The sequence below is a fragment of the Pithys albifrons genome, chromosome 2 (genome assembly GCF_047495875.1).
Source record: "Pithys albifrons albifrons isolate INPA30051 chromosome 2, PitAlb_v1, whole genome shotgun sequence".
In the NCBI taxonomy this organism is placed as follows: Eukaryota; Metazoa; Chordata; class Aves; order Passeriformes; family Thamnophilidae; genus Pithys; species Pithys albifrons.
In genome coordinates this window covers 64,505,721-64,532,091 of record NC_092459.1, presented here as the reverse complement: position 1 = coordinate 64,532,091, position 26,371 = coordinate 64,505,721, and the positions used below count along the sequence as shown (strand labels likewise).

The window sequence follows — 26,371 nt, the reverse complement described above, 5'->3', positions numbered from 1 at the left end:
ACACTCAGTTTAAAAGAGCAAAATGGCAGTTTGTACTCTACATAAATTAATTACCCCCTAAATATCTTTCCTCCACATGCATTTCTTTATCCTCTGGAGAAAAAATCAGGGGAGAATCTAACTCATCTCCAGTGAGGCACCGGAAAGGTAATTTTGCCAATAAAATAACCATCAGGGACACAACAGAACAAAGTCCTCTACAGCAACGTGCTTCTAGGTAAAACTGCACTAGGCAGTGAAGTGGAACAGGAAGCAGAACGTATGGTAAATCATCTTAGAAGTAACATTAGCTTCAATGCCAAAAACTGGTTGACTTAACATTTTTCTGCACTTATACTAGCACTGCATAAAGGCTTTGTGTACTATAAACCAATCAACTTTTACTTCATATGTATAAACTCATGCATTTTTGCATGCAAAGTGATTCTCAAACAAGCTGCAAAATAAAACATCGTTAGAAAGGTTGCTGAAAATAGCAATTCTCAAGCATGTGCAGAATTCACAAGGTCTAATAGGTGTCAGTTTTGCCTCAGAATGGACAACTCAAACAAACAAAAACCACAAGCCTCAAAGGGAAAACAATTACAGTAACTCGCTCAGGTTACATCTCTAGGTGCCTTACCTTTCTTGGAAATGTCAATCAGCTCCTGGTGGATTCGATGTCAAAGCCAGCAGAAGGCTCTATAAGTGACACAGTAAGTACCACTTGCCTTGGTATGTAAGCACTTTGTCTCATGCCCTCTCAGCATTGAACAAGGACACTCTGGCTCTCCCCATGTCATTGTTCACCTGATAAGTGTGTTGTATTTTACCTGCTGTTCATTTAGCTTCCTTTGTATCTCCTCAGAGTCACAGGTTTCATAGACAATGGGTTTGGACAGCTCTGACTCAATGTGGGCAAGCCAAGATCTCAGGTTACTCATATTTTTATCCAGCTGCTGCACTGCAACAAGGGTCTCCTTCAATTTCTTTACCCTGTAAAGAAAAAGAAATGGCAGCATAACTACACACTGAAGAAAAGTTTCACAGCATGCATATCAGGAATTTTGCAGAGATACTTCACTCAGATGGCAAGTTGTGCTCTGAAGTCTTCCTTTATTATGTAACAGAGGTATATTATGTGTGCATATCATCCTGCACTCATAGGTGCCATGTAAGAAAAATTAAGATCTTACTAATGCAAGATGTTTTCAAAGCTTTTATACCTTTATCAGTTGACTTAACCATTTGTCAAGAAAAGTCTTTTCTTTCTTTTTTTTTTTTTAATGAACTCACACACAAAAAAACCCTAAAATAAACCTAAGTAATTTAGTTGTGTATAACAGTGTGACAACTGTTCTTCTTAGAGTACAAATAAATTATCCATTTAACCATTATGGGTGAAGGAGTGCACAATGAGTGAACAGGCCTTTTTCACCCCCATTGAACTACATATCACAGAAGATTTGGGTTGGAAGGGACCTTTAAAAGTCATGAACAGGGACATCTTCAACCAGATCAGGTTGTTCAAAGCTCCATCCAACCTGAGCTGCCCAGGGACAGGGCAGCATCGGGGCAACATCTCTGTGCAACCTGTTCCAGGGTGAAAACTTGTCCATGAATAAATAAATTTTAGACCAAGAAACCCAGTTGAGAACCTAGGAGAATTCCTGAATCCCAAAGGCTACTTGGAGTTGGTCTTACTGTTTCAGATATAAACAGAAGAAACTGGAATGGAACTGCTTGGCAATTTCTAACTACTATTTTTCTTGAGTTCCTGACCCTGGAACAGCAATGGCCAGGAAAACTTAAACATTTTTGTTTGGTTGGTTGGTTTTGGGGTGTTTTTTATTCAAGGGACTGTTAAGTTTAGAAGGTGAATAAACTGGACTAAAATCTTCATGTTACCTCAGATTTTTTTCCTTCAGTCTGTTTCAATTGCAAAAATGTCTCTCACTACCTCCCTCCTTCCTATCCCCATTTTATGTAACATACACCATTAGTGGATTCTAATATTTTTTCTAAGCTTCCTTTCCCCCTCCTCCCCGTTTATGTGGTACCACAAACAATATTGATCAGTGTTCCCTTCTATGCTTCCACTGCTCTTGTACTTAGGTGTTTGAATATTAGAAAGGTTTAAAAGACGAGTGTAGATGGGAATAGACTGACTCAATTGGGCTGAAAAAATACAGAATTTCTACCTGACAAAATGCTATCTGACTATTCTAGAATTTGAACAGAGCAACTCACTTTTTTCCCCACAATACTAAATAGCAAATTTATCAAATGTTTCCATATTTAAGTCAGCAATTGCAGCTGACCACTAAGATAAACTCAAAGAACTTAATATCTTAAAAAAATAAAAAGCTAAATCTTTCAAATTTTCATCTCTTTATAGTCCTCTCTTTAGCTCACAAATGGTCAAACTATGGTGCTTTAGTGCTGAAAACTCTTAAGAAAAGTTCAAATGCAGCTTCCTTGCCAGACTCTAATGACCAACAGCTGTACGGTTGGGAGCTGAAGAAAAAATCCTGGTAACTGGAAAAAAATCCATGTAATCTGAAAATCTGTTGTGCTGAAAGACTGCCTCAGTCCCCACCATCAGGTTATCCCAAAACACAAGGGAGGTATTAGGAGAACACCTAGTGTCTGGAGGTACCATCTGCTTGCAACCTATGGTTCTACATACAGTGTTTTTTGGTTTTGAACCAACTGCAACTTCCTCAAAAGGTGATGACAAAAGTTGGTTATCACCCTTCTGGAAACCCACATACAGCTTTTCAATCTCTGACATTATTTAAAAGGAGTGAAAGCCTGCCCATTTTCTGCTTAGATTTCCAAGTCTGGGTGCTACCAATCCTTTGCAGGCATGCAGGAGCAGGAAAGGGAACCATGAGTCACGGCAGTCCTGTGGAGAAGCAATGACACTTTATCCTTTGCAAGCCCAAATTGTGCACCAGGGTTTTCTTATTTGCAAGTGTGGTACTCCAACCTCTGTGCTGGATTTTATTTACATTTTGCCTGCAACAACTGATAAAGGGTCCATCATTTAGCAAATGCCCTCTGCCTTAGGCAACTGCATGGGAGAGCAAAAAACTGCCAGAGCAAAAAAGAAGCCTAGCCCAACTACAGCTATTTTCACTCACATGACCTGAGTTACTCTAGAGAGAAAGAGAAAAAAGTGTGGCATACTAAAAGAAACACTACAACCAAACCCAAAACCTACAACTTCCTTCCTGCCCTTCTTCCTCTCCCCTCTCTCCTACATCTACTATAAACACTGTTCTTTTTTTTTTTTTGTACTGAGTTTTACATAACAGGCTCCTTGCCTGTGGTACAAGTAGAAGCAAATAAACAAGCGCTTATTGGAGTCTGCTGGGCTTACTTTTTTTGACTGAACTGCCAGTGTAGTGTTACACCTCTAGTTGCTCTGAAAACATGTCCACGACCAAATAATAGACATAATCCATCATATCTAAGAGTTTTCCTTCTGAATTTCAGCAAGAAAGTTACCTATGCTTCAAAAGCCCTGCTTAAGAGACAAAGGTCAAATTCTAAATCAGGTATCTGGGATCCCTAGCCAAGTGTAATTTTCATATTTTATTTCATTTACAAGATGATGTTTAAACCATTAATTATTCCAATAATCATTTCATGGGTTTTTTTGCAGCAGTATACATGTAACTGTGAAAGATTTGAGATAACTCCTCTCCTTGGTAATGAAGATTCTGTGCTGAAATCAAGTGATTGGACCCACAACATGGTTGGTTTAAAGGTTGCTTTTTTATATAACAAAGCAAAGTTTTGCTACATTTTACAAATATTTAAGACTCTCAGAAAGGAAAATACTGCAGAATTCTTTTTTTTTATGGTATACTGATGAAAACTCATCTAAAAATTTGAATGAGCTTATGATACTTATGTTTTCAAGTTCCAACTAATGTACCTCAATTTCCCCAAGAAAGGAATAACTTCAAAATGTCTATTAATAATGTCTCATTCTACAGTAAGAAAAATCCATGGGAAAACAACTTGGAGCTAAAATTAAGCACAAATGTAAATAATTCAACTAATCCTAAAGGAGATATTCTTAGATTTCCCCTTAAATCTAAACAGGAACTAACCTTAAATACAGAACAATGCATCATATGCAACTCATAGCTACTACATTAGTCATTTAGACAGCTGCTTACTAATATAAAACTTTAAAAGCAACATGAAAAAAGTCAGTAACAGCATGTTAGCTAAGCCTCTACAGTAAATAGTAGACAGTAGAAGAGGTTTTTTCTTGTTTTAAACTATCTACCTGGAACTGGAGAAAAAGGTTTAAGAAACACTGAAATAGTGACAAATGTTCCAATATGAAAATCAGTTTTGAAAAAATCTGTTTAAAAATAATCTTTTTAGGATTAAAGAAGAGTTATTGTCCAACGTACAGCACTACTGCATAGCAGGACACCGGTACTGTCAGTTACATTTACTATTCTGATCACAGTTTCCTCTTTCAAAGAGTGAATTTCTAGAGTTCCAAACAACAGAAAAATTTCTAGAAATGTGAAGTGGGAAAAAGAGAAGCAGAATCAAAAATTCAAGATGATGTAGGCTGAGTTCAAGTACTACAGGCAGTTACAAAACAATAGTTAATTTGTACAGAACAGACAGGCTTTGATAAGTTAAGCCTAAAATGCTTTCTTTACAAGTTCTTTCCTTCTCTGCCTTTTGCTTCTAGCCATGCCCTTTGATGACACAAACAGTAAGCGGACAAAGTCTGCTTTTTCTCGTGTGTGTACATGCTCTTGTATTTAAAGACTGTAAAATGAGTCCACAGTTTCTTTCAGACAGCTAAGAGATTTTACTAGTTCTAAGCCTCCATTAGTATAAAAAAATTATCCTGGGATCCAAAAGTATGAGCTGTAAAACAAAGTATGCTGTTATCACTGTCAACTGTTTTTAAACTGAGCAGAAAACCAGTAATTTGTAGCTATAGTACTGATTTCTACATACCAATATTTCCCAGTAAACCAAGACTTCAGAAAGAATAGTATCAATCAAAAACAAACAAAAATAGCTGCCTGCCTTGTGATATCACAGTTACAGTCTGGGAGATCTGAATCCACACTGCTGTCCTCCGCCATCCTCACAGCATGCAAGTCCTCCGCCACAACCATGAAATTTTCCAGCATTAAAAAAGAAGAACTTCCACTCCCAAAGCCTGCAAAGACTGTTCTTTGGGTGGGGGAAGGAGAAAAGGGGACACACTTCTCTTTGCTGGTGAGTACTGTACAGAAAATGTTTAGCACCAAACAAATGTTAGCAGCCGTTGCTTGATAACATGAGAACTGGATAGTGACAAGTGGTCATGTTTCTAAATAAAACTTGCATTCATCAACATGTGCCAGACTTGATCTCCAGGAATGTGGACTGTGAGTGGTATGGGAAAGGATGAAAACACATACAAAGCCTTCTCTGTAAAGCCTGAGCAGTTGCAGCAATAGCACTGCTTCCTGGCTGTAAATAACTGTGACATTTTTTTCACCTGCCTAACATCAGAAAAATTCATCTGAAAGGATTAAAATGTTCTAGAAGTGCAGAAAACAGAAGTTTCTGATGCAGAGAAACAACTACCTTTCTGCAGCTCTCACTTCTGTAGTTACAGACTTCAGAATGGAGAGGCAATTAAAAAAAGGGCGTAAGGAAACAGAACGTGATAAAGAAAAGAAAGATGCTTTTACAGGTGAATGGAGGAGTTTCACCACACAGCATAAAATCAAAAGGTAAAGATTCAGACTAAACATGCATTACCATACTATATGACTAAACCACTTTCACAGAACACTTTTAGTTGACAGCTGTAGTAAACAATTCACTAAGAAAAATGCTCCAAGCAAGGAATTACTGTAATGCAGCAGAAAAGTCTGCAGGTTCTAATAATTTATTTATGCTTTCAGGCATCTAGAATGTGAAAGGATGTATTTTATTCTGAGCACCAGGACAACTAGTCTTCATCTACTAGCTGAATGCAGTCAAAACCATGCTATATATAATACATTCCAAACTCAAAAGTATTGTAATAGGAACACATGCTGGTATATAAGAACATATACTAAAGAGCCTCTAGAACCTTCTAAAAGTCATCTTGAGGGCTGCAAACCCTTCTGTCCAGTGGGAATCAGGGATTAATACAAGTACTTTGTACACATATTAGTAAACATTTTGGGCCTTAGTGGCTTCTGGCTTAAGCTACAGTTGAACTCGAATTTTCGAAACCTAGCATCAAACCATTTTTAACCAACTTCAGCCACCTTTGCAGAGTGTTTTTCACTTCAGTAAGCATTGAAATGGAAAGGGTATATATTTAATTCCACACAATAGTGTTGAGCATGCCAGTTGAGAAGGGTAAGTTGAAATAATCCAGAAATAAAAGTAAATAAATATTTTACATACATTACTTTAGAATTAGGACTGCACATTTCATGATAACAGAATGAGAAAGTTTAAGTGTATAGTTTTGCAGTTTATATCTCCTCAATCAAGAATGATACAGAATCCTGAGTCCTTACAGTCCCTACAGAGGCCACTGATCTCTAACACTGAATATACAACACAGGTATTATAAAGATGTGCTTTGCAGTTTCTGAATCACTTTTCACTAGAAATTTCCTGATGGTACTATTTGAACATTTCTCTGAGCAGGTATTAAAAAGAGAAACATAAAAATATATCAAATATACTTTGAAGTTCAAAAACTGGTGATGTATCATATCCACTGAAACCAGCAGGCTCCTTGACAGTCATGTAACACTTTCTGACTTAATCATTATGTAAGAAATATTAAGTGTTCATTATTTTAAAATGAACTACTATTAAAGGAGGTGGAGCCATCAGAATGCTTCTGCTGACATAAATTTTACTGCTCCCATGCATACAGATAGCAGAGCAAGAATGCAGTAAAACCACATGAACAAAGACCACACAAAAAAGACATTGAAACTAAACAAACCCTTTGGCTGCTAATAGGTCTAAAGCATTACTAATGCATATGTCCTTACACTGCAGAAATGTGACGTACATAAAGTATTTATACAATTCATGAAATGTAAAATTGTGACAAAATTGTCAGTAATGGAAGGGAGGCTGTAGCACAGCTCAACAGAAACTGTTGAAACAAATAAACCAGTTTCTTCAAACATCAAACAACAATCCTGTATTTCTCTAAGTTATGAAAATTGCTGCTATAGTTTCAACTTTGAACAAAAACAGTCTTTAAGTCCAGTGTGCAAACATCTCCCTGCAGTTATCCTTCTCCATCAGTGAACAAATAAACAGGCAGAAAAGTTAAGACTTAATTTTGGAACTGCTCTTCTTGAAATTCATATCCACAAATGCACTGTTTAGATTCACCATCTTGAATTTTTTTAGGAAAAACTATATTTCCATCCAGTTTTAAGTACCATCTAAAGTAAGATGGTACTGGAGCAAGGCTCACTAAATCTCACTGCAACTAATCCTGCATCATAGAAACACAGTATTGTTAAGACTGGAAAAGACCCTTAGATCATCAAGTCTAACTGTCAATCTACTACCACTACCATATAATTCTAGCACATAAAGTTTTTCATTGACTCTTCTTGAGGAAGTGATCTCATGTACCAAAAAGTAAAACAGGAAGGTGAAGTCCACAGAAATGTGTTGATGGTTAAGAATAAATTTATTTCACAGTTAATGGTGAAAAGGCAGATGAAGATTTTAAGTGCATCACATCCAGCATATCAATCTGTCCCGCCTGACACTTAGAAAAAAACCAGTGGTTTTACCTGGCTGCAATAAGATCTAGAAGATGCTGCCACCTGTCATTGATCTTGCCAAGTTTGTACTCAATCTCTGATGCCTTACTCTCATGACTGGCTTTAGCAAGTCTCTCTCCCATTTGCTGAAGTTGGATTTTGTTCTTCTGGGCTACAGCAATTTCCTCTTGATAATCCTGGACAGTAAAGAGCAATCAGAAATAGGGTACTTATTCTGAATATACTCTACTTTACACTACTAAATTAAAAAAACACAAGTGAATGCTGGGGTTTTTTGTTGATTTGTACAGTGGAGAGACAACCTGTTATATATTAGATGTATAAACACAAACAACTATCAGAAGAACAAAAAAAACCACCCAGCCCAAAACAAAACACAGTTTCTTCTATAAATATACCTACTATGGTTAAACTCATTACAGGCAATTCTGACTGCACACCTAGCAAAGCATTCCGATACCTCTGACTTTGCATTTACTTGATTTTCCGTGATTCTAGAAGGTCCTATCAAGAAAGACAGGAAAATGCTGCATAGCCAGAGAAGAGCAAAACCACTGCAACACATCACGGTAAGGTAAACCCTCCATTTCAGCTAATTCAGCATTCTCCTTGCAACACAAAACAAGTAAGCAGATAAAGAACACTATAAAAGTGTACACCATACCTTTTTAAGTTTCTCAATCATTTCTTCTATGAGGATGTCACCATTTTGAGACACTTTACTTTCCATTTGTGTCAGCCATTCACAGAGCTCCTTGTTTTTCTCACTGAAAACAGCCCACTCATTCAGTCTCTCAGTAACTTGTTGCCGACGTAAGGAGACCTTAAATCATTTGCAAAGAGTAAATAAAAACAAAATAGCAATGCATTTAAGACATGCTTAAAACACTTTGTACCTCAATATGAACTCCTCTAGCCCTGCGAAAGTGTTTCAGCCACCTACTTGCTGTTAAAACAAACTGGAGCTGTATTGCAAAATCTTTGTGCAACTCTAAGATCTGGGTTAAGTGTTGATGTCAGATTTCCTGTTAGTTACATCCTATGCACAGAGAGAGGCACCCAAGCATTAAACTCAGTAGCCTGTCAATATTTTCAATGTCTCTAACCCAATGGTTTTATTAGAGGAAAAAAAATAAATTTTCTCATAATTTCTCCTCACAAAATTTTATAAAATATGCTAATAGTTTCTTTTTAGTCTAAGAGATTAAGAGATTAGATGAAAAAGAAGTCAGAAATACCTCACCAAAGCAAAAAAACCCCAGATACACCCATAGCATATGCCAACCTCCAAACTCTGTGCAATCTGTGCATGGGCACGAGTACAAAGCTAAATCAAAGATACACTTTTTTTTTTGAATAAGCAATTTTCTACTTGAATCTCAGTACACTCATTTCATAGATGACTATTTTTCATGGATGAGCATGACACCTTGAGAGATTCGAAAGGACTGAGGTGTGACCTCACAGGAAAGAATAGGCATAAACTATCAAACAGGTTAATGCTGTAGTTGATACAGAAGGAAAGACAACCTTGCTGTGTTTAAGACATTGCTACAGCTGTAGTACCATCTCAGACTACAAATAATAACAGACAAAGATGAACGCGGAGATCATAATAGCAGTACAGTGTAAGCAGCAGTCATCTCTCCAGTTTAAGACATTGGTATAACTACTTACTTCTTCCCCACTGTAATCTAGGTTGTTTCTGACTTTCTATCTGAAGTGCAACTGAAAAGATGAAAACTGCATCTGCTCTCTCATAAGCAAAAGTGGTGTATTCTTTAACTACTGCATTAGGCTTAACGGGGGCATACACACAATGATCCATTTCCTTTTTGTGGTTCTGAACTTGATGACAGCTTTCCGGAAATAAGCAGCAGTTAAACAAAATGTGCACTAGGTTACATCCTGAAATACTCAGCATGCACAAAACTAAGATAAAACTTTACTTGGTTCCTTCTTTTACCATAAACATATATGCAGTGACTACATCACAACTTAGATATGTCTACCTTGGCTCATTCAAATGCAGCTAACTCATAACAACTTCTGTGCTGTTAACTATGAAGTATTTTTTCCTTCTTTGGGGGTGGTTTTGAAGCCTTCACAGGTATTTTACATGAAGCAACTCTTTCAAAGTTAGCCTCACTAACTTTGAGTGCAATCTCTACTGACTGAAAACCACAGAAATAACATTAGGATAATCTCAAAACATGAGTGAGGTAGGCTCCACTACCTGGAGTGCAAAACAGAAGCCAGAAGCACATTAATAGCATGATGTATCTGAAAAAATAAAACAATACTCCTCAGCTCATTTTGCAGGCAAGCAAGTCAGCCTCAGGCTAAGAGAAACGCAGACACCAACGTCTGAAGACAATGTCTGAAGAGCAGTGTTGAGGGGACATCCTTTCTGAGTACAGGTCTTCCATTAAAGCAAAGTATAATCGTATTACTTCTGTGTTTTTCCCAGACAGCCATGTCAAGTTCCACAGCTCACAGTGTGACCTTTCTGTTGATTTTTCCAGTTTGCCTAAATATGACCTCACTTCCATTATAAAGTTCAAGAGATCCAGAAACAGTAGCAGCAACTAAAGGAACACTTCAATGAATGCTCTCCCTGATTCAGAAAGAATTCACTCTTGAATTTGTGTGCCTATATGCATCTTTTCTAAAAGCTGCTACTTGTGTTCAATTTTTCTCGCAACACTCTTGCAGCCTGCATACTATTCACATCAGTGCCCAGTATTGTACTTGCCTGGTGGCACAGCTCCTCCCACTGCCTGTGCAGAAGCTCTATACGCTCACTGAGGATTGCGATATCATCTGCACTTATATAGATAGACAGGGTCTCCTTCAGCAGAGAGAGGTGTGCAAGGTCATCTGTCCAGCCTTCAACAGCATTCTCTAACTCCTTAAAAGAAGAACACAAGGAAAAAGGACTGGTTTTGCTAAAAAATAAAAATTTGAATGTGTTAAGGAAATAGAAAGACAAAGTAGTGTCATCCCACTGATTTAAGTCCTATCTCAGCAGACCCACCATTACAAACAGGCTGTTTCAGTCCCATTTCAAAGAACAAGAAAACGTCAACTCCAAATGCACCAATACTTTTAGTTATGGGGGCACTAACTGCCCAATAGAGAACAATACATTAGCTTTGTAACAAGTAATCACAAACTAAGAAACTATTCAACTCTCTATAGCTCAAAGGTCTTTGGGAATTCCAAGTATTTCTTTGGACTTCTCTGTATTAAGATATATATTCAATTTGTGATCCATTTCAAAAATACAAATAATATGGCCTAAAAGTGTTGCTCAAAATACTCCACAGTAACCTCACCTCAAAGAAAAAGCACTAAACCAACAGTTTAGATACCATGAGTTTAAATTGTAGTTAGAATTTCTGTAATAAAAACACACTGGTATATAGCCCTTCCACCGTTGTTTTCAGACCCTGTTCTGATATGAGTTTGATCAGATCTATATCCAACCTGTGGAATTCGCATTACGGTGAGATCACTCTGGTATTATGCTGTCCATATATATTACATGGATAATTTCTTGTCATGGCAATGGCTGACTGTTTGCACAGTCAGTATTATGAAGCCAATTAACAATGGAAGAGGTTACAAAGGCAGAGACAACAATCAACAGAGAAGTGATTTACCTTGCAATGAATCTGCTCTGCATGCAACTCATCATGGTGATCAGGCAATGGCTGAGAAAGCTTTTTTTTGAATGATCTTAGCTTCTCCAGGGAGTCTCCTATGCCCTTTTCAGATTTTTCCCAGTCCTGAAAGCAGAGTATTTATTAGATTTCAATTCTGATCTGGATTATGTCAGTTGATTTGCCTAATGAAAACATGCCTCTAAATAATATTGAAAGTCTTAGAGCTTGAGTCATGTGTAGAACTGTGTCAAATTTCTTGTGTGTAGGTCTCTGCTAGTAGAAATACACAAATCTGCTATTAAAATGCTGCCCAGATCTAACTCCATCCCTTCAGGAAAGCCTCTCCCTGCTAAAATTATTTTTCAGTTTCTTTCTCGAAAGCCTGCATTAAACACACGACTATTCTTTGACAAGAGGTTCATTCATGTGCATTAGTATCTGGGGGTGAAAAAAAAAGGTTGTTGGGGAAACTGCAAATTCAGGGCAGATTGAAGTATCTTCTCTAAAACAGGATTTTAGCAGGCACATCCAGGTTTAGTGTTTGCATACTTTCCAAAACTTTTAACATGCAATAAAATCATACTAATCATCATGTGACAGTATGGTTTTACTTACCTCACCTGCTTGTTAACGCTTTATATAAATATCTCTAACAAGCCAGTCAACCTGCAAAGAATGCCAGTTGTGTGATACCAGAGCATACGAAACTTGCACTAAAACTTGTATTATATTGTAGCTTAGTCTTCTGTGCTCCTTATACCACTGCCGTTGTAATTCTCTCCTTCCTTTTTTTTTTTCAATCTATGCCAGTAGTTTCTGACTATCTTCAGGATGATAAATTACAAACAAAAGGTCTTGAAAAGAAACCCTCTCTTCAGTGACTTCTTTCTTCTCTCCTGACTAAATAATATGATCTAATGGACAATAGTCTGTGATGTTCGTAACACTCCTGCTCTGCTCCAGTGTGGGGTCCCTTCCATGGGACACAGTCCTCCATAAACTTCTCCATGAATTCTTCTCATGGACTACAGTTCTTCACAAACTGTTCCAGCATGGGTCCCTTCTATGGGGTGCAGCTCTTCAGGAACAAGGTGTTCCAGTGCAGGTCCTGTGCGAGGTCACAAGTCCTGCAGGCAAAACTGATCCAGTGTGGGTTTCACATGGGGTCACAGCCTCCTTTGGCATCCACCTGCTCTGGTGTAGGTCCTCTATGGGCTGCAGGTGGATACGTGCTCCTCTTGGACCTTTGTGTCTCCATTATGGGCTACAGGGTTATCTCTGCTCTGGCACCTGGAGCACCTCCTCCCCCTCCTTCTTTACTGACCTTGGTGTCTGCAAAGTTGCTTCTGTCACATTGTCTCTCAGGCTGCAATTACTCCTGCTCAGTAACTTCTTTTTCCACTTTCTTAAATACGTTATCCCAGAGGCGTTACACCATCACTCTTGGGCTCAGCCTTGACCAGTGGTGGGGTCATCATGAAGCTGGCTGGCACTAGCTCCATTAGACATGGGGGAAGCTTCTGGTAGCCTCTCACAGAAGTCATTCCTGTAGTTTCCCGCTAGAAAAACTATGCCACTCAAACCCAATACAAATATGTATAAAAATTAAACAAGATCGTGCAAAATAAAATAAATATTTGGTCTATGCTGAAAATAGGACTGGCAGGAATATACTTTATTGGCAGTGTTCTAGAAATATCAATTAAAATATATGAACTTACATATAAGTCTACTTATATGAAGTATTACTCCTACTAGTTTCAGACATGGGGAAGGGAAACTGTTAGCTCGTAGCATATATGCAGTTCCTGTATTTATCCTTGTCCTTTGAGAATGCTTTTCTTCAACACGGTTCACAACGAGAAACCATGAACTTGCTGAAGAAATACAGAAGAAATTGCATACTTACTTTCAGTAGTAAAGCAAGCTGTTTCTTTTGCTGGTCCAGGCGGGTGCTAGCTATCTTCCAGCACTCCTGAATTTCAGTAAGCTCTGTCTGCAGGACTGCCTCAGCTTCGCTGTCAGCAGAGAGCAGCAGTTGCTTCCCAGCTTCCACAGTGAGGATGTAACTCCCTTGCTGCCTTAGAAGAACTTTTTCTTTAAGCTGAAAATATTAATAGTTTTCTGTCAGCTTTGTCTTTTTAATTACAATTAGCAATTCAGTAATTCATTCTCAAGCCCAAACTAATTGGTTGTACACCTTGTCTTAAGCATGAGCTATGCCCCAAATGGTTTATCCTAACATTTTCACAATCGTTTACTGCAGCAGACCTTTAGAAATCTCTTCAAGGAGATAAGGACACTAAAGGCTTCTTTCTCCCCACTAAAATCAGTATATTAATTGCTCTTAAAGAGAGAGTTCCTCTAGAGCCTACTATGGTTATACACTTTATTATTATATCCATCTTCCAGATAAAAACTTGAAGACACTGAGCTGATAAATAGATACTGTTAACCTCACATGAAAATGGACACCCAAAGAATCCTTTCCTGTTAGCTACAATACACTCCTCAAACAGGACATCACTACATTTTTAAGGCAGTTTCAGTGTGACACTAGCTACAAAGCAAAACCAGAAGCAAACAAGGCTTGAGAGCAAGGGCCCAGTAAGTTCTCTGTTACATGTTCTTTGTGAACTCCAACTTTGCTTCCATCACACTACCACTTCTGATGCTATACTAGTTCCACAGAAGAACTAACATCCAATGTTGCTTTCTTCAAAGCAGATAGGCTGAATCTAAGACATTTTAAAGAATGCTTTAAATGATCAAGACTGTAAAAAAGGCAGGGATTTTTACCTTTTTCTTCAAACACAGTGGACATACCTGCACTTCATCCAGTAGTGCTCTTGCTTGCTGCAATGGGATAGGAACATTGCCCAGCTCAGTCACCGGCTGACAGGACATCTCCACCAGCCACTTGCGCAACTTCTCTGCCATCTCTCTATAGCGCTGCCACTGGTGGATCTGGCTGTCAATGATCCCCCTCCTTTGCTGTGCCCGGCGAATTACTCCTTGCCATTGATTACTTAGAAGAGTCAGCTTCATGTTAAATTCATCCCTATTATAAATAGATAAACAATAAATAAAAATACATAGTAACTTTCATACTTAGATTTATTTGTTTAATGAAATAAACTGAAGGGAAAGGGAAGATGTCTGACTGTCAATGATGAAACACTAAGAGAAAAACAGTGAAGCCTCATGACACCTGATTGAGGATAAGAACGTCAAACTTCATGTACTGGGAGAATTAAAGGGATCCAATTATTAATACCTTAAAAACCCCAAACCTTTAACACACAAAACTCTTCTATATTCTCCCCAGAAATACAAAAAGAAAATTAACAGGTATTGCCAGTTTGGATTAGTCAAACTCATAGCAAATCATGGAGCATTCACAATTCTCCCCCAGATTTACTACTGAGTTCAAAGCAGGCATAACATACACACAGCATTAAAAAAATCTGAAATTTTGATAAACAGTTCATCTTACCCTTATACTTGACCATGATACCCGTAACAAAGTCAATTCATATGCACAAGTGTAAGCACAATGGTGTTACAGTGATTTTCATTCATTTGATCACAAGCATTCAAAACAAAATTCCAGGCAGCAATGAATTCCTAACCCATTATATTAAAACTGCAGGTGTTCTTAAATGGCAGAAGGGAATTCTCCTGGTAGAGGCAAATCCCCAGCTGGCATAAATCAAGTGTAATTCACTAGATCTGTCACTGCAGGCTCGTTTGGTGAAAGTGACTTTTTGAAAATACATTAAAATAGACATATATGTAATATGCTTGATAATTCAAGACAAATCTTGTCCGAGAAGCAGTCTCAAGGTTGTTGTACTCCCAAATGCATTCCCATACTCCATAGCATCCTAAAGATGACTGTCTTAAGATCTGTTTAATTAATATCTTAACCCAGCAAGATTAACTTCTACTTTAGAAGAGCATGATCTGAACAGTGATGTCTGCTACTTTCTGTGTTTGGAAATTTCCCAATAGTCTGTTACCAGCAGCAGCAAAAACACAGGAATGTCTACCTGTCATCCACCTGTCCTTGTTCTAGGAGGTGCTGCCCATCAGAGATAATTGAATGCAAAATCTGCTGGCGGCTGAACATCTCTGCCTGGAATAGCTGTTGTACAGGAGACAAGGATGTTAAAACAAGATTTTACATTTTTACTTCTGTCTCTATGCACTGGTAAAAACAAGTTTCCATGTATTTAATTTGATTTCAGATTAATTCAATGGTAGCTTTGCTATAAACTTAAATTAAAACACATTTAAAAATCTAAGTTTTAGAGTTACTTCCTGCTTCTAGTAATTAATTATTTGTTCCTCAACACCACTATTATAAATCTAAATTATATCAACAGGAGCCTGGGTTTATGTTTCTGAGTAGAATTGTGTGACTGATAGCATAATTTACAACAAAATTCACATAGGCTCTTTTCTACATGGACAAAAAGGGCAAATTTATTTTTTGACGTGTTTAAGAATATTATAATCTGTTGCCTTGTTAGGTTGCATTTATGCCCATACCATGTGTGATAGTGTAATACAAACTTCTAATACAGTTGTACATTGCCAGTAGAACTTTAAGAGAAATGGTCAGCCATGTATAGGAGCTAGGAATCAAATTTCCACTTTCTTCTTCCAATTTATTATCTAATTTTCCCCATTAGACATACTAAACTTCCACAATGCTTTTAAGACTCCTTCATTACTTAAATATTACTTGAGGCAAAAAATTACCTAAGTACTACTTAAGCAAACACGACTTAAGGTTATATACTACTTAAATGTATTTTTATAAAAATCTTTCTTTTTAGTAAAAGACCCTGTCTCTAGATAAGGTTCTTCAGGAATATTCTTATATTCATGAAGGTACACACAGGCATCACCTCAGGACTGAACCCACTCCATGTTCACACGGTTTACAGAGAGATTCAAAGAAAAATTATACTGGTATGAAGCTTGAGATTTTTTTTCTGCAGTAAGTGATGGCATTTGCAGTTGATAGAAGTTCACCCTTGCCTGAACTAAGAGCCAGTATTCCTCAAATCTAGACTACACTCCTGTTATATGGCTTCCCACCAGCTCAAATTGTGACTGTACCAATCTCTGCATCTGTCACTGCCAGCAAAATACCCATTAGCATCTGCATAATTAAATCCCTTAAGTACATTGTATGAAATTCAGGACTGCTAGACGATGCAGTAACTTTTCAAAATGAAATTTTGCCTCTCTGAATCATTAAATTAATTCTGAAAAATGCTACTCAGGTAATAAATTTTCCCATAGAAAGAAATAATCTTGTCTTATTTCCTTGCAGAAATATTTGATACTATTCTTTGAATGCCTTGAAACTTACGAATGACTAAGACTGAATCAGAGGGAAACTAAATGCTGTATTATCTCATGAATAAAACCACAATAATTTGGCGTTGAGAATTTCAGAAAGCTGAGAAAGAAGGCAGGAATTTTACTTCCTGTCATAACTATTTCTGTCAGGGTAGGGGACACAGATGAAGCACAGCAGGCAATGGCATCTACCAGCATTGTTTACAGATTGAGACTAAACCTAATAGAGCTGGTTACAATTCGTTAAACACCTCTCACCACAAAAATAAAAACAACAAACCACCCCCCACCCAACCAACCCGAACCAAAAAATCAGCAAAACCAAACCCTCCAAAAGTGAATTTTTTAATTTTTTTTTTTAAGAGGACAGGTGAAATAAAAGCTTATCAAGCATAAGGAAGTCTGCTTAGAGTGGAGGTATTCGAGCCCTACACAAATTTAGAGACATTTCTGTCAACATCCACTTGCTTTCCACATACGCACTCTCTCTGTACATAAGAGGAATACTCCATTACCTGGGGTCACTCATCATGCAAACTTATTCTCATATGCAGATCATCATGAATCACTGAAATACTAATTCAAAGGAGAAGAAAAGGAGGGCTGGTGTTGAAATGCACAACACCAGCACACTGAAAAAATCAGTCATTGAGTTGGCAAGGAACTTCCTTCTCCATCACTGCTAGCACTTTGCCAAATGCTGTCTTGGTGCATTCCCAGTGCACGGGAGTCCCAAGCAGTGCATCACATACTAGAGAATTGCACAAGAATGATTAAAAGATCGTCCTGACGGAGTGATACAGATGCCAGTGTTAGCGCATGGTATTTGAAAAAGCTATCACGTCCACACTGCTGCTTTCAATGGGAAGATATTTTTAAATGTTGTTTTTTCCTTTGAGTAAACACCAGCAAAGGTATGAGTCAGCACTGGAAAGCTGATAATAGAGCTGGAAGAGTTTCAATATCCATTCTGGAAATTCACGTGGAACAGAATATTTTATCTTTATTTTTCAAAAAATACAAAGCATATCAATGCAGAAATGCATCTCAAGAAGTTGAGATTGGATCCTTATAGCCACAAGGAGTGGAAGGAAAATTCTTTGTGACTATCAAGGAAGCACTGCAAAGAACATTGTATACTGAATATATTTAGATTATAGAGTGCCAAAAATCAGGAGGAAAAAAAGGAGTCAACATTTTTTAGGATAAATTACAGTATTTATAAAATCAGATATTAATTCTATTCATTCTGAGAGATGACTTTATAGTTGTAATAAAAAGGGCTTCAATAGAGTGCTTGAGTAACACTCCTCTGAGCTAACTGCTCAGATCAAGGTTTCAGGTGAGAATTAAGCTAAGATCTCAAGACAATTGAATGCAAGAAGATTGCCTTACCTCCTTCCAAAAAATTATATTACTAGACACAACAACAGTAGGAAATTATCTACTTAGTAATGATTTCTGGACATTCTCAAATCTCAGAGACCTGAGGTGTTTAAACTTACAAAGAAACTGTCCAGGTAAAGCTGGCAGGAAATTAAATAAACGACATTTGTGAAAACAAAGGCAGTCAAATGCTAAAGCAAGAAATAATTGTGCTGAATTACTTTCTGCTATCAGACACTCATTCAAACACTATGCTGTGAGATATAAAGCAAGAGAGGGGGAAGGACATAACTCTTCCTGTAATCCGGCCTGGGGTAGGTCAGCTGAAAAAGTTGTGGGAACTGAAACTGCTGTAGCCACATGGGAGCTTTGCTATGAAAATTGACTTCTTTTACTTGATCTTTACAAGGGCTCTTGGCAGTTACAATATGGGTAGAGAAAAAATGTGCATCACTTGACTTCCCTGAAGAATTATAAAGACATCCTCTAGTAAAAATTCTGAATCAGTCTTTCCCTGCAACAGAAGCTGTGCTAGTTCTTGATTTGTTACAGACAAATGACTCCAGCATGCAGCAAAGACCAAATCAGTTTGTTCTCCAAGGAAATATTACCAAATGGAGGGCCATGGTGAGTTATTTAACCCAGTATTTGACAGAAAAGTCTTCCATTAAGACACTCTTCAAATGCTATATGTGTTTACAATTCAGTAACAAACAAAGAAAATCAGAATAAGCTGTAAAAATAGATATTTTCTCCAGTTTATGACTGAAGATAAAGAGCCAAATGGCATAAGAATTATTATGCTTTTACAGGAGGACCAATAAAACCTATGATTTCCTTGGTACAAACCAATCTGAAGTGGGCTAAAAGTAGGGGACAAGCACTTATAGACACAGTGATAGGCTTTACACAAATGCAGACAGATACTCAAGTCCTCCCTCAAACTGGGTATTATTGGCATATTTGCATGTTTCTGTTTTTAAGTTAAGGTATACTCAGATGGTGCATGCAAATGTAATTCAATTCAAGGCATGTTATTATATTACTCAACAAAAGAATGTGAATGCTATTTATGCATAAATAGTATGTGTTGTAGTTATGTATAAATACACATGATGACTTGCCTCGTGTGCCCTCTGTTGCTCCAAAAGGCTTTGGTAGTTTCCTGAAATCTCTGCTGCCAACTTCTGCTCAGTCTGAACTAATAAATCCATCCAAGTCTCACATTTCTCTAAGAAGGTCTGCTGCTGCAGCAAGAAAGACTGCAGCTTACTGAAAGAAAGAAAGAAAGATGGATTCAGGTAAGGTCTCCTCCTCTCACGCACAGTGTTAATGGTCTTGCAATAACTTTGGCCTGCATAATTCCAAATCAGGTGATAACACTTTTCCCACTTAGCTGCCTCATTCAATTTATTTAGTCAACACTTTGATAAGTAACAGTCTTACTCATTTCAAAGCCTGTTGATTTGTGGCAAAACCAACATCTCAGCTCAATGTTTTAGCTCTTTAGTTATAAGTACATCAAAGAAAATGAACTTTGGTTAATTAAACATGAAACATTTTCTGTATCTGCAAAAGGTTCTAACTATTATAACCTAAGAAAGCTATAGAACAATTTAGATAAATCCCCACCTGAATCTCTCCATAGTCTGAGATGAAATCAGAGACCAATGTCTGTTCAGGTTCTGCATCCTTTTGATTTCTTTATCATTCAGAGGAAGCTTGTAACCCAGCTCATTAAGACAGTCCAGATCTGGGGCCATGCTGCTGAACTTCAACATCTGATTCTGCAACAATAAGAGTGATAGCTAGGAAGCTCAGGAATTACATTATTATAGACTTCAAAATTATGAACTAGCACTCAGTTAAACTTAGAATGGCCTTGGTTGCCACCAAGTGGCAAGCAATCCCTGTGCCAGGGAACAACTGCATTTCGAGTTTTCAGCTTCTCATCCCAGACCAGGTGAAGGCATGTTCATGTTTAAATGTGTGCAGAGAAGTATGCTTAAACTACACGGAAATGTCTTACTGACTTGGAGATTTACATCTCAGAACTGCAAAAGTAGGCTAATGTTTGAAGCCATATGTTTATACTGTCAAAGTACGGGAGCCTTTTCCTTCTTTCTTAGCCTGAATGCTTAGCAGGGCAATTCCCATCGAAACTATTCAACTTTTTTAGTTTTTTGTTTCGTAGTATAGAAATATCCAATTCACTACATTAGGAAAATGCCCTGCTTTTTTGCATGTCCAAAGTGGAATTCTGTCTATAGTTAACCATGACAGAAAAATAGTGGAAGCTTAAAATGATAAAAACAGCCTAGGAGGCAAGTATCAGCTAATTCCTGTTATGGCCTCAGAAAGAAGAGAGGGTAAAAAGAAGTCCCACAAAGAGTGAAAGACCTCAAATGGAGATCACATAGTACACAGTAATAATGTTTCTTCAGTATATCAAAGTCACCCAAAATTAATAAAATACTTCATCCCTGAATGAAATACTGTTGAGATGGGAACGGCATAAATTCAGAAAAAGTTGAAAGAAATAAAAGATGAAGGAAATCTCCAAGAACTGCTAACATTTCCATTCCCATTTTGATCTCATATTAATTTTATTCTGAACAGTTTGGCCATCTTTTCATCTTTACTCAGAGGCAAAATAACATGGAAAATCATTCCCTGACTGCTATCAAATGTCTAAGTTCTCAGTCTTAGGCTTTGCATGAGTGATAGTCCTTTGCTATACATGGAATACATGTATGATACCTGTGTATACTCTGTACTACACATAACCAGACAATAGAAAAAAAACCCAACACTTTCTGCGTTTATTCATCACCTTGAGTTGCTCCATCCTATTCTGTATTGCGGAGAGATCAGATGAGTGACTGGGATCCTGTTCTTTCAGTATTTCTTCTGCTTCTCTTATCCAACTCTCAAGGACTTCTAGGTTCTTGGCAAAAGTTTGATAGTCCAGAACTCCAGCCTTGAATAGAAAAGGATCCACAGTTTAAGAACTTCAACTGCACAGCATCCCTATTGACATTACAGTCCTAGCTATTCCCATTTTAGATTTGCGAACAGCTGAATGGGCTAGGAGCAATTTTAACTGCTGCTTTGCTTGCTGACTGTGGAATTATTGGGTGGTTAGAACAGAGGATTTTTGATCATAGCAAAAAGGCAACATTTCAACAAAGTGCATAATTACCTCCTTACCTTGAAATAAATAACCTCTTCCGTCTTTTATGAAACTAATTCCTCTGCTTAATTTATTGTCAGCAGAGAGAACTAGTCACTCTTATTGCAATTTAAAATTAAAAACATCTCTCATGTTTTGTCTCCTCACAGTTACAGTGACGTTATAAGCACATTCCAAACAATGCTGAATTTCATGGGTCAATCCTCTTGTCTCTCGAACAGAAGCTGCTACCTCTGCTGCTTTTTCAACCAAATAGTTTCCTAAGGAATACATTCTTCCAGTCCTTGTTTACTCTTTAGTCCCTGGTGACACAAGGAATTAGCAGCATCTACTGAACAGGCTTTGACACAAATGGTAGGTGTCAGTCTGGCCACTGAGATAAATAGGAACGGAAAAAATCAGTTCTACATAATCATTAAGAATCTCTCCTTTGTTTTACAGCTAAAGAAGTAGCTGGGAAGAGAGGTTGTCTTCAGGGGAGAAGTAGGTGTGAATCCAGCTGTTAGCACAACTGTTGTCTGCAGAAAGCATGGTGGCTTTGGCATTCCAGACAGATGTTTTCCTGCATGAGGTTTGCTATTCTCTTCACAGAACTTAGACATTCTTACAAGGTCTCTATGCTGGACTTGAGTATTTTCTACTCTCAACTTTGGCTTCCAGGGAAGTCTAGGAAATGCTGTTGAACAGGTAACACCCAGGCAGTGACCAGGCAGTTCTAGCTAATTTATATGTTTTCAGGTTCCACAGGATGATCAGATTCAGGGGCTGTAAACACTGCATACCTGAAGTACAGCCTGTTGCTTGTAGAGAGACTGTTCTAGGATTGACAGATTCTGGTTGAGAGAAAGATAATCAGACTGTATAGCTGCTGCTGCTGAAGCCTCCACTTGGCTTTTTAGCTCCTCCCCCAGCTCCTGAAGAACAACCAGTGACTCCTGTGCTGTTTTCAAATCCATGAGTACATCCTGTTGAACACATTGAAAAAAGATATGAATAGATAACCTGACACACTGTTGATGTCATCATCCCCTAATTTCAAGGAAGAATGAAAAGACTGAACTCCACTACTATAAGGAAAACTCATATTTACTACCGTATTTCAATGTCAATATGTTCAGTTACACTCTGTATGACATACATGATAAAAAAGATGCATTAAAGTACCTGTACAGAAAGGACCAGAAAGAAGACGCTGCTCAGCTACCTTTGAGCCTTGTTGAAAGAAACCTTTTGAAACCTCTACTGATGTGACAGTCCCAAGCAGTGGCAACCCCCCTGTGAATTGATTCAGGTCTACACATGCCTTTTTTTCCTGTTAGGATTTACCAAGGGGGCTGAAAAAAATAACTTTTGTAAATGGCCTAACATAATGGCTAAAGAATGCAACATAAAGAAATTAAGAAATTATTTGAACTTAACAATTTGAATTACCAGTCCATGGTGCTTGAACATGGCAGAAAGTGCTCTGAAAGATCACTTTATTTTTTAAACACTATCATGCTTATTTTTCTCACTGCAATTGTTTCATTTACATTGACACAGTACTTTTTTTGTCAATGACACTTAACATTAACTTAAGCTCAAAAGAACCAAAATGTAAGCACAGAAAGGAGATGAACTATTTTGCTGTCTTGAGATACAGTCTTGAAAAAGGAAGAATTTCAGAGTTTCAGGGTGGTTGGTGTCCTTCCACAAAGAAGGAGAAAGATGTCCCCACACTCTTGTAATTCAGAAAAAGTGGAAAGTCTTGATTGGTAGGATTATAGTCAAAGATTTTGTGTTTCTGTCTATTATAAGGAATGCAAAAGATTTGGTAGAGATATCTTCCCAAACAAGAATCCCTTCATTAAGCAAGGACTTAAGACTGAATCAAATTATATAATTTATCCACCTTCTCCAGAGAGAAGACTTCAGATACAAGCTTCTGAAATACTGCAATAACTCATGAAGGGATCAAAAGTTAGAGAAACTCATGAGATTTTGGTGGCAGATGTAAAACTGTCTCTCCTGTGCCTCAGATGCATCAATAAAATGAAATATGTTCGTATGCAAGTTTCCAAAACACTAAGTATAGTTTAGCAATGGAGAGCCTCTTGAGATTTTTTTAGCCCAGAACTGGGAAAAAATGCAAAGCTTAAATGAACATACATTGCAGTCCTGAATCCAAGTGGTAACTTCATCGTCAGTGATGTCTTTGCTGGTTGCAGTCTTCAGGAGTTCACTGGTCTGGTCTTCTCGCTGATGGACTGTGGAAGAGCACTGCTGGTAACAGTCCTTGTATCTCTGCCACAGCTGAAGGAGGGCCCTGCTGGCACGGAGTCGCTCTGCAATCTCCTGCAGAAGGTTGTTCCATCTGGTGAAGAGACAGGATGGATGATTGAAGCCTAGGACTGCACAATGTCTATCCCTGTCCCTGTTTCTCTCTGTGGTTTCCCATGGTCTTTTGGCTTTGGAGAAGTTTGGTAATAATCAAGATCCAGACATTTGGTGAAAAAAAAATCCAAGAAATATGGATTGACAGGCTGTTCTGACCTATGCTGCACCTTGAATGCTGTTTATTAATGTTTGAGATCAGAGCAGTAGCATACTTTCTGAAGTTAACCTCCTCCTATTTCCACTTAGTACACTTTGGTTCATCAGTGACTAACCGCACACTGCCAGTACCCGATTTCTGCAAGGGCCTAACAGGCCCAGAACAGGTGTAAACAAGGAACCATTTCCTCTGCTGCAGTTTCCTCCCAAACCCCAACAGAATATTTAAGGTCATAAAGCTCTGTGTAACTAGCTTGTAAAATACTCCCAGACATATTAAAACACTTTATATTTCCGTTATCTGATTAAATAACTAACCTCCCTTTGAATTCTTGCTCTAATAATCCTCCTTTGAATTTTTAGCTCTAATGACAACCAGAAACACATTCTTTCTCAAATGTGCTGGTATTTATCCAACTGCCTCATTGTTTCCTTACTAATGAAACACACAATATTTTTCAGTTATTATTATATGATTCAAAGAAAAGTTTTTGAAGTAAAACTTTTGTCAGCCATCACTGAAACTGTTAATTCCTAGAGTATCTTTTTTTGAAATAAGAGTGAATAATTCTTCTCTAATTCCAGATTCTAGAACAGGATGGAACACAGACTAAAATAATTTTAGCATGATTCTGTTTTCAAAAAAATCCAAACTTTCCACCAAATTAGTTTTTTCTTTTGGATCCTCCCTTTCTGCACCTTCTCTGAGTAAACCCTTACACTGATTTTTGCCTGAATTCAAGGTTAGGAAGCTGTTTGCTGAAGTACTGGTGAGGGGCTTAGACTTTCTTGCTTATCATGCCCTTCCTACAACTACAAATAGCAACCCAAAATCTGGGGAGCCTGATCCATGCATTGCAAACAAAATTTTCAGACACAATTTTCCAATTTTAAGTGCAGTATTATTTTCCAGCATGGTATTTATAAATCTTCGTTGGCAGTCATGCATAGAGCAAAACTACTGACATTTATTCCACATGCTTTGCTAAAGAAGATAATGTTTCATTTACTATGGGCAGTAAATAAGAGTTCTACTCCAGTCCTTGCCAAAAGGAATAATCTGGCCTGTTCCAACAAGCACCTCAAGCCCTTCAAAATATAAAAGAATAAAATATAACAAAAATATAAATTATGGAAAACTGGGTTAATGGATAAATACAGATTTCCTACTGAAATTACAGTTTTACACACAGATGTTTTCTACCTCATGTTCACTTCTTTCAAAGTGTTGGTAAGTGTTTCAGTCACTGGGGGGTGACATTCTTTCAACAATTCATTAGTCACAGAACCAAACTTCTGTAAGCTGTTTTCTTGTTTTTCCAATTCATCTTGAAGGCTCTAAAGCAGAATAATAACAAAGCAAAACCATGAGGCATTAAAATTTCATTATGTAGAAACATTTCAGAATAGTATATATCAATTGTATCATATAGATTATGAATGCAAAACTTGATTTCATGTTTCATATAAATAGAAGGTTGTTTAATATGAAGATTGTAGTTGGATTGATTTTACATCAAGTGCTGCAAAAAGTCAGTTTTAAACCTGAACTATTGCAAAATGTAAAGATCATGTAAAAGAAATTATTCTAAACAAATACTTTTGTATAGAATGAGTAAGTCCATGGACTGATTCAGAAATAAAAACAGATGCAAGCAAATAAATTAAATAACATTTTCATGTTTAGAACAAGATGAAAAAATAACAACATTCTGAAAATAAGGTTCTTGGTCTTGCAGTTATCATTCTGAAATGTATCTATCAGGCAAGTGTGTCTTGTCCAGCAGAGGGCAACACGGATGATTGTGGGACTGGAGCACCTCTCTTATGAGCAAAGGCTGAGAGAGCTGGGCCTGTTCATCCTCGGGAAGAGACGACTGAGAGGAGACCTCATCAATGTGTAAGAGTATCTAAAGAGGATACCAACAGGTGAAGCCAGGGTCTTCTTGGTGGTGCCAGGAAAAAGGACATGAGGAAATGAGCAGAAACTGATGCACGGGAAGTTCCACCTGACTACGAGAAAGAACTTTTCTACTGTGCATGTGACCTTACACTGGAACAGGTTGCCCTGAGAGGTTGTGGATTCTCCCTCACTGGAGACATTCAAGAAGTGTCTGGACACAATCCTGTGCCCTGTGCTTTAGGATGACCCTGCCTGAGCAGGGAGGTTGGACAGATGACCTACTGTGGTCCCTTCCAATATTATCCATTCCGAGATTCTGTGAAAATGCTCTCTTTTTTAACATTAAATATTTTTATGCATATTATTACAGTTTGAACAGCTCAGCAGATTTCAGCTCGAGTTTAGTCAAATGCTTAATTATAAAAAAAAAAAATTATGTTCCTGTTGTTTTACTGACTCCTCTCTGACATGTAAAAAGTTAAAACCTATGTAAAGTCCACTATTGGATTCTCTCTAAATCTTGATTTGA

General features: G+C 37.6%; 1 protein-coding gene across 10 annotated transcripts in view; it reads right to left on the bottom strand.

The window, feature by feature from the left end:
- The window catches only part of SYNE1 (spectrin repeat containing nuclear envelope protein 1), a 255,666-nt gene that overhangs the window by 34,753 nt on the left and 194,542 nt on the right, over window positions 1-26,371 (bottom strand). For 6 of the 10 annotated variants that reach the window (XM_071549312.1, XM_071549313.1, XM_071549303.1 and 3 more), the window contains 14 exons: window positions 25,144-25,277; window positions 23,556-23,760; window positions 22,190-22,372; window positions 21,048-21,194; window positions 19,847-20,001; window positions 19,339-19,486; window positions 15,505-15,599; window positions 14,279-14,513; window positions 13,362-13,556; window positions 11,450-11,575; window positions 10,540-10,695; window positions 8,449-8,607; window positions 7,794-7,960; window positions 813-975 (listed from right to left, as the gene is read on the bottom strand). In XM_071549312.1, the coding sequence (XP_071405413.1) occupies window positions 813-975; window positions 7,794-7,960; window positions 8,449-8,607; window positions 10,540-10,695; window positions 11,450-11,575; window positions 13,362-13,556; window positions 14,279-14,513; window positions 15,505-15,599; window positions 19,339-19,486; window positions 19,847-20,001; window positions 21,048-21,194; window positions 22,190-22,372; window positions 23,556-23,760; window positions 25,144-25,277 (2,268 nt within the window). Of the gene's footprint in view, window positions 1-812; window positions 976-7,793; window positions 7,961-8,448; window positions 8,608-8,680; window positions 8,788-9,461; window positions 9,540-10,539; window positions 10,696-11,449; window positions 11,576-13,361; window positions 13,557-14,278; window positions 14,514-15,504; window positions 15,600-19,338; window positions 19,487-19,846; window positions 20,002-21,047; window positions 21,195-22,189; window positions 22,373-23,555; window positions 23,761-25,143; window positions 25,278-26,371 lie in introns of those variants that run through there. The other 4 variants (XM_071549311.1, XM_071549309.1, XM_071549310.1 and 1 more) reach the window with 4 other exon arrangements.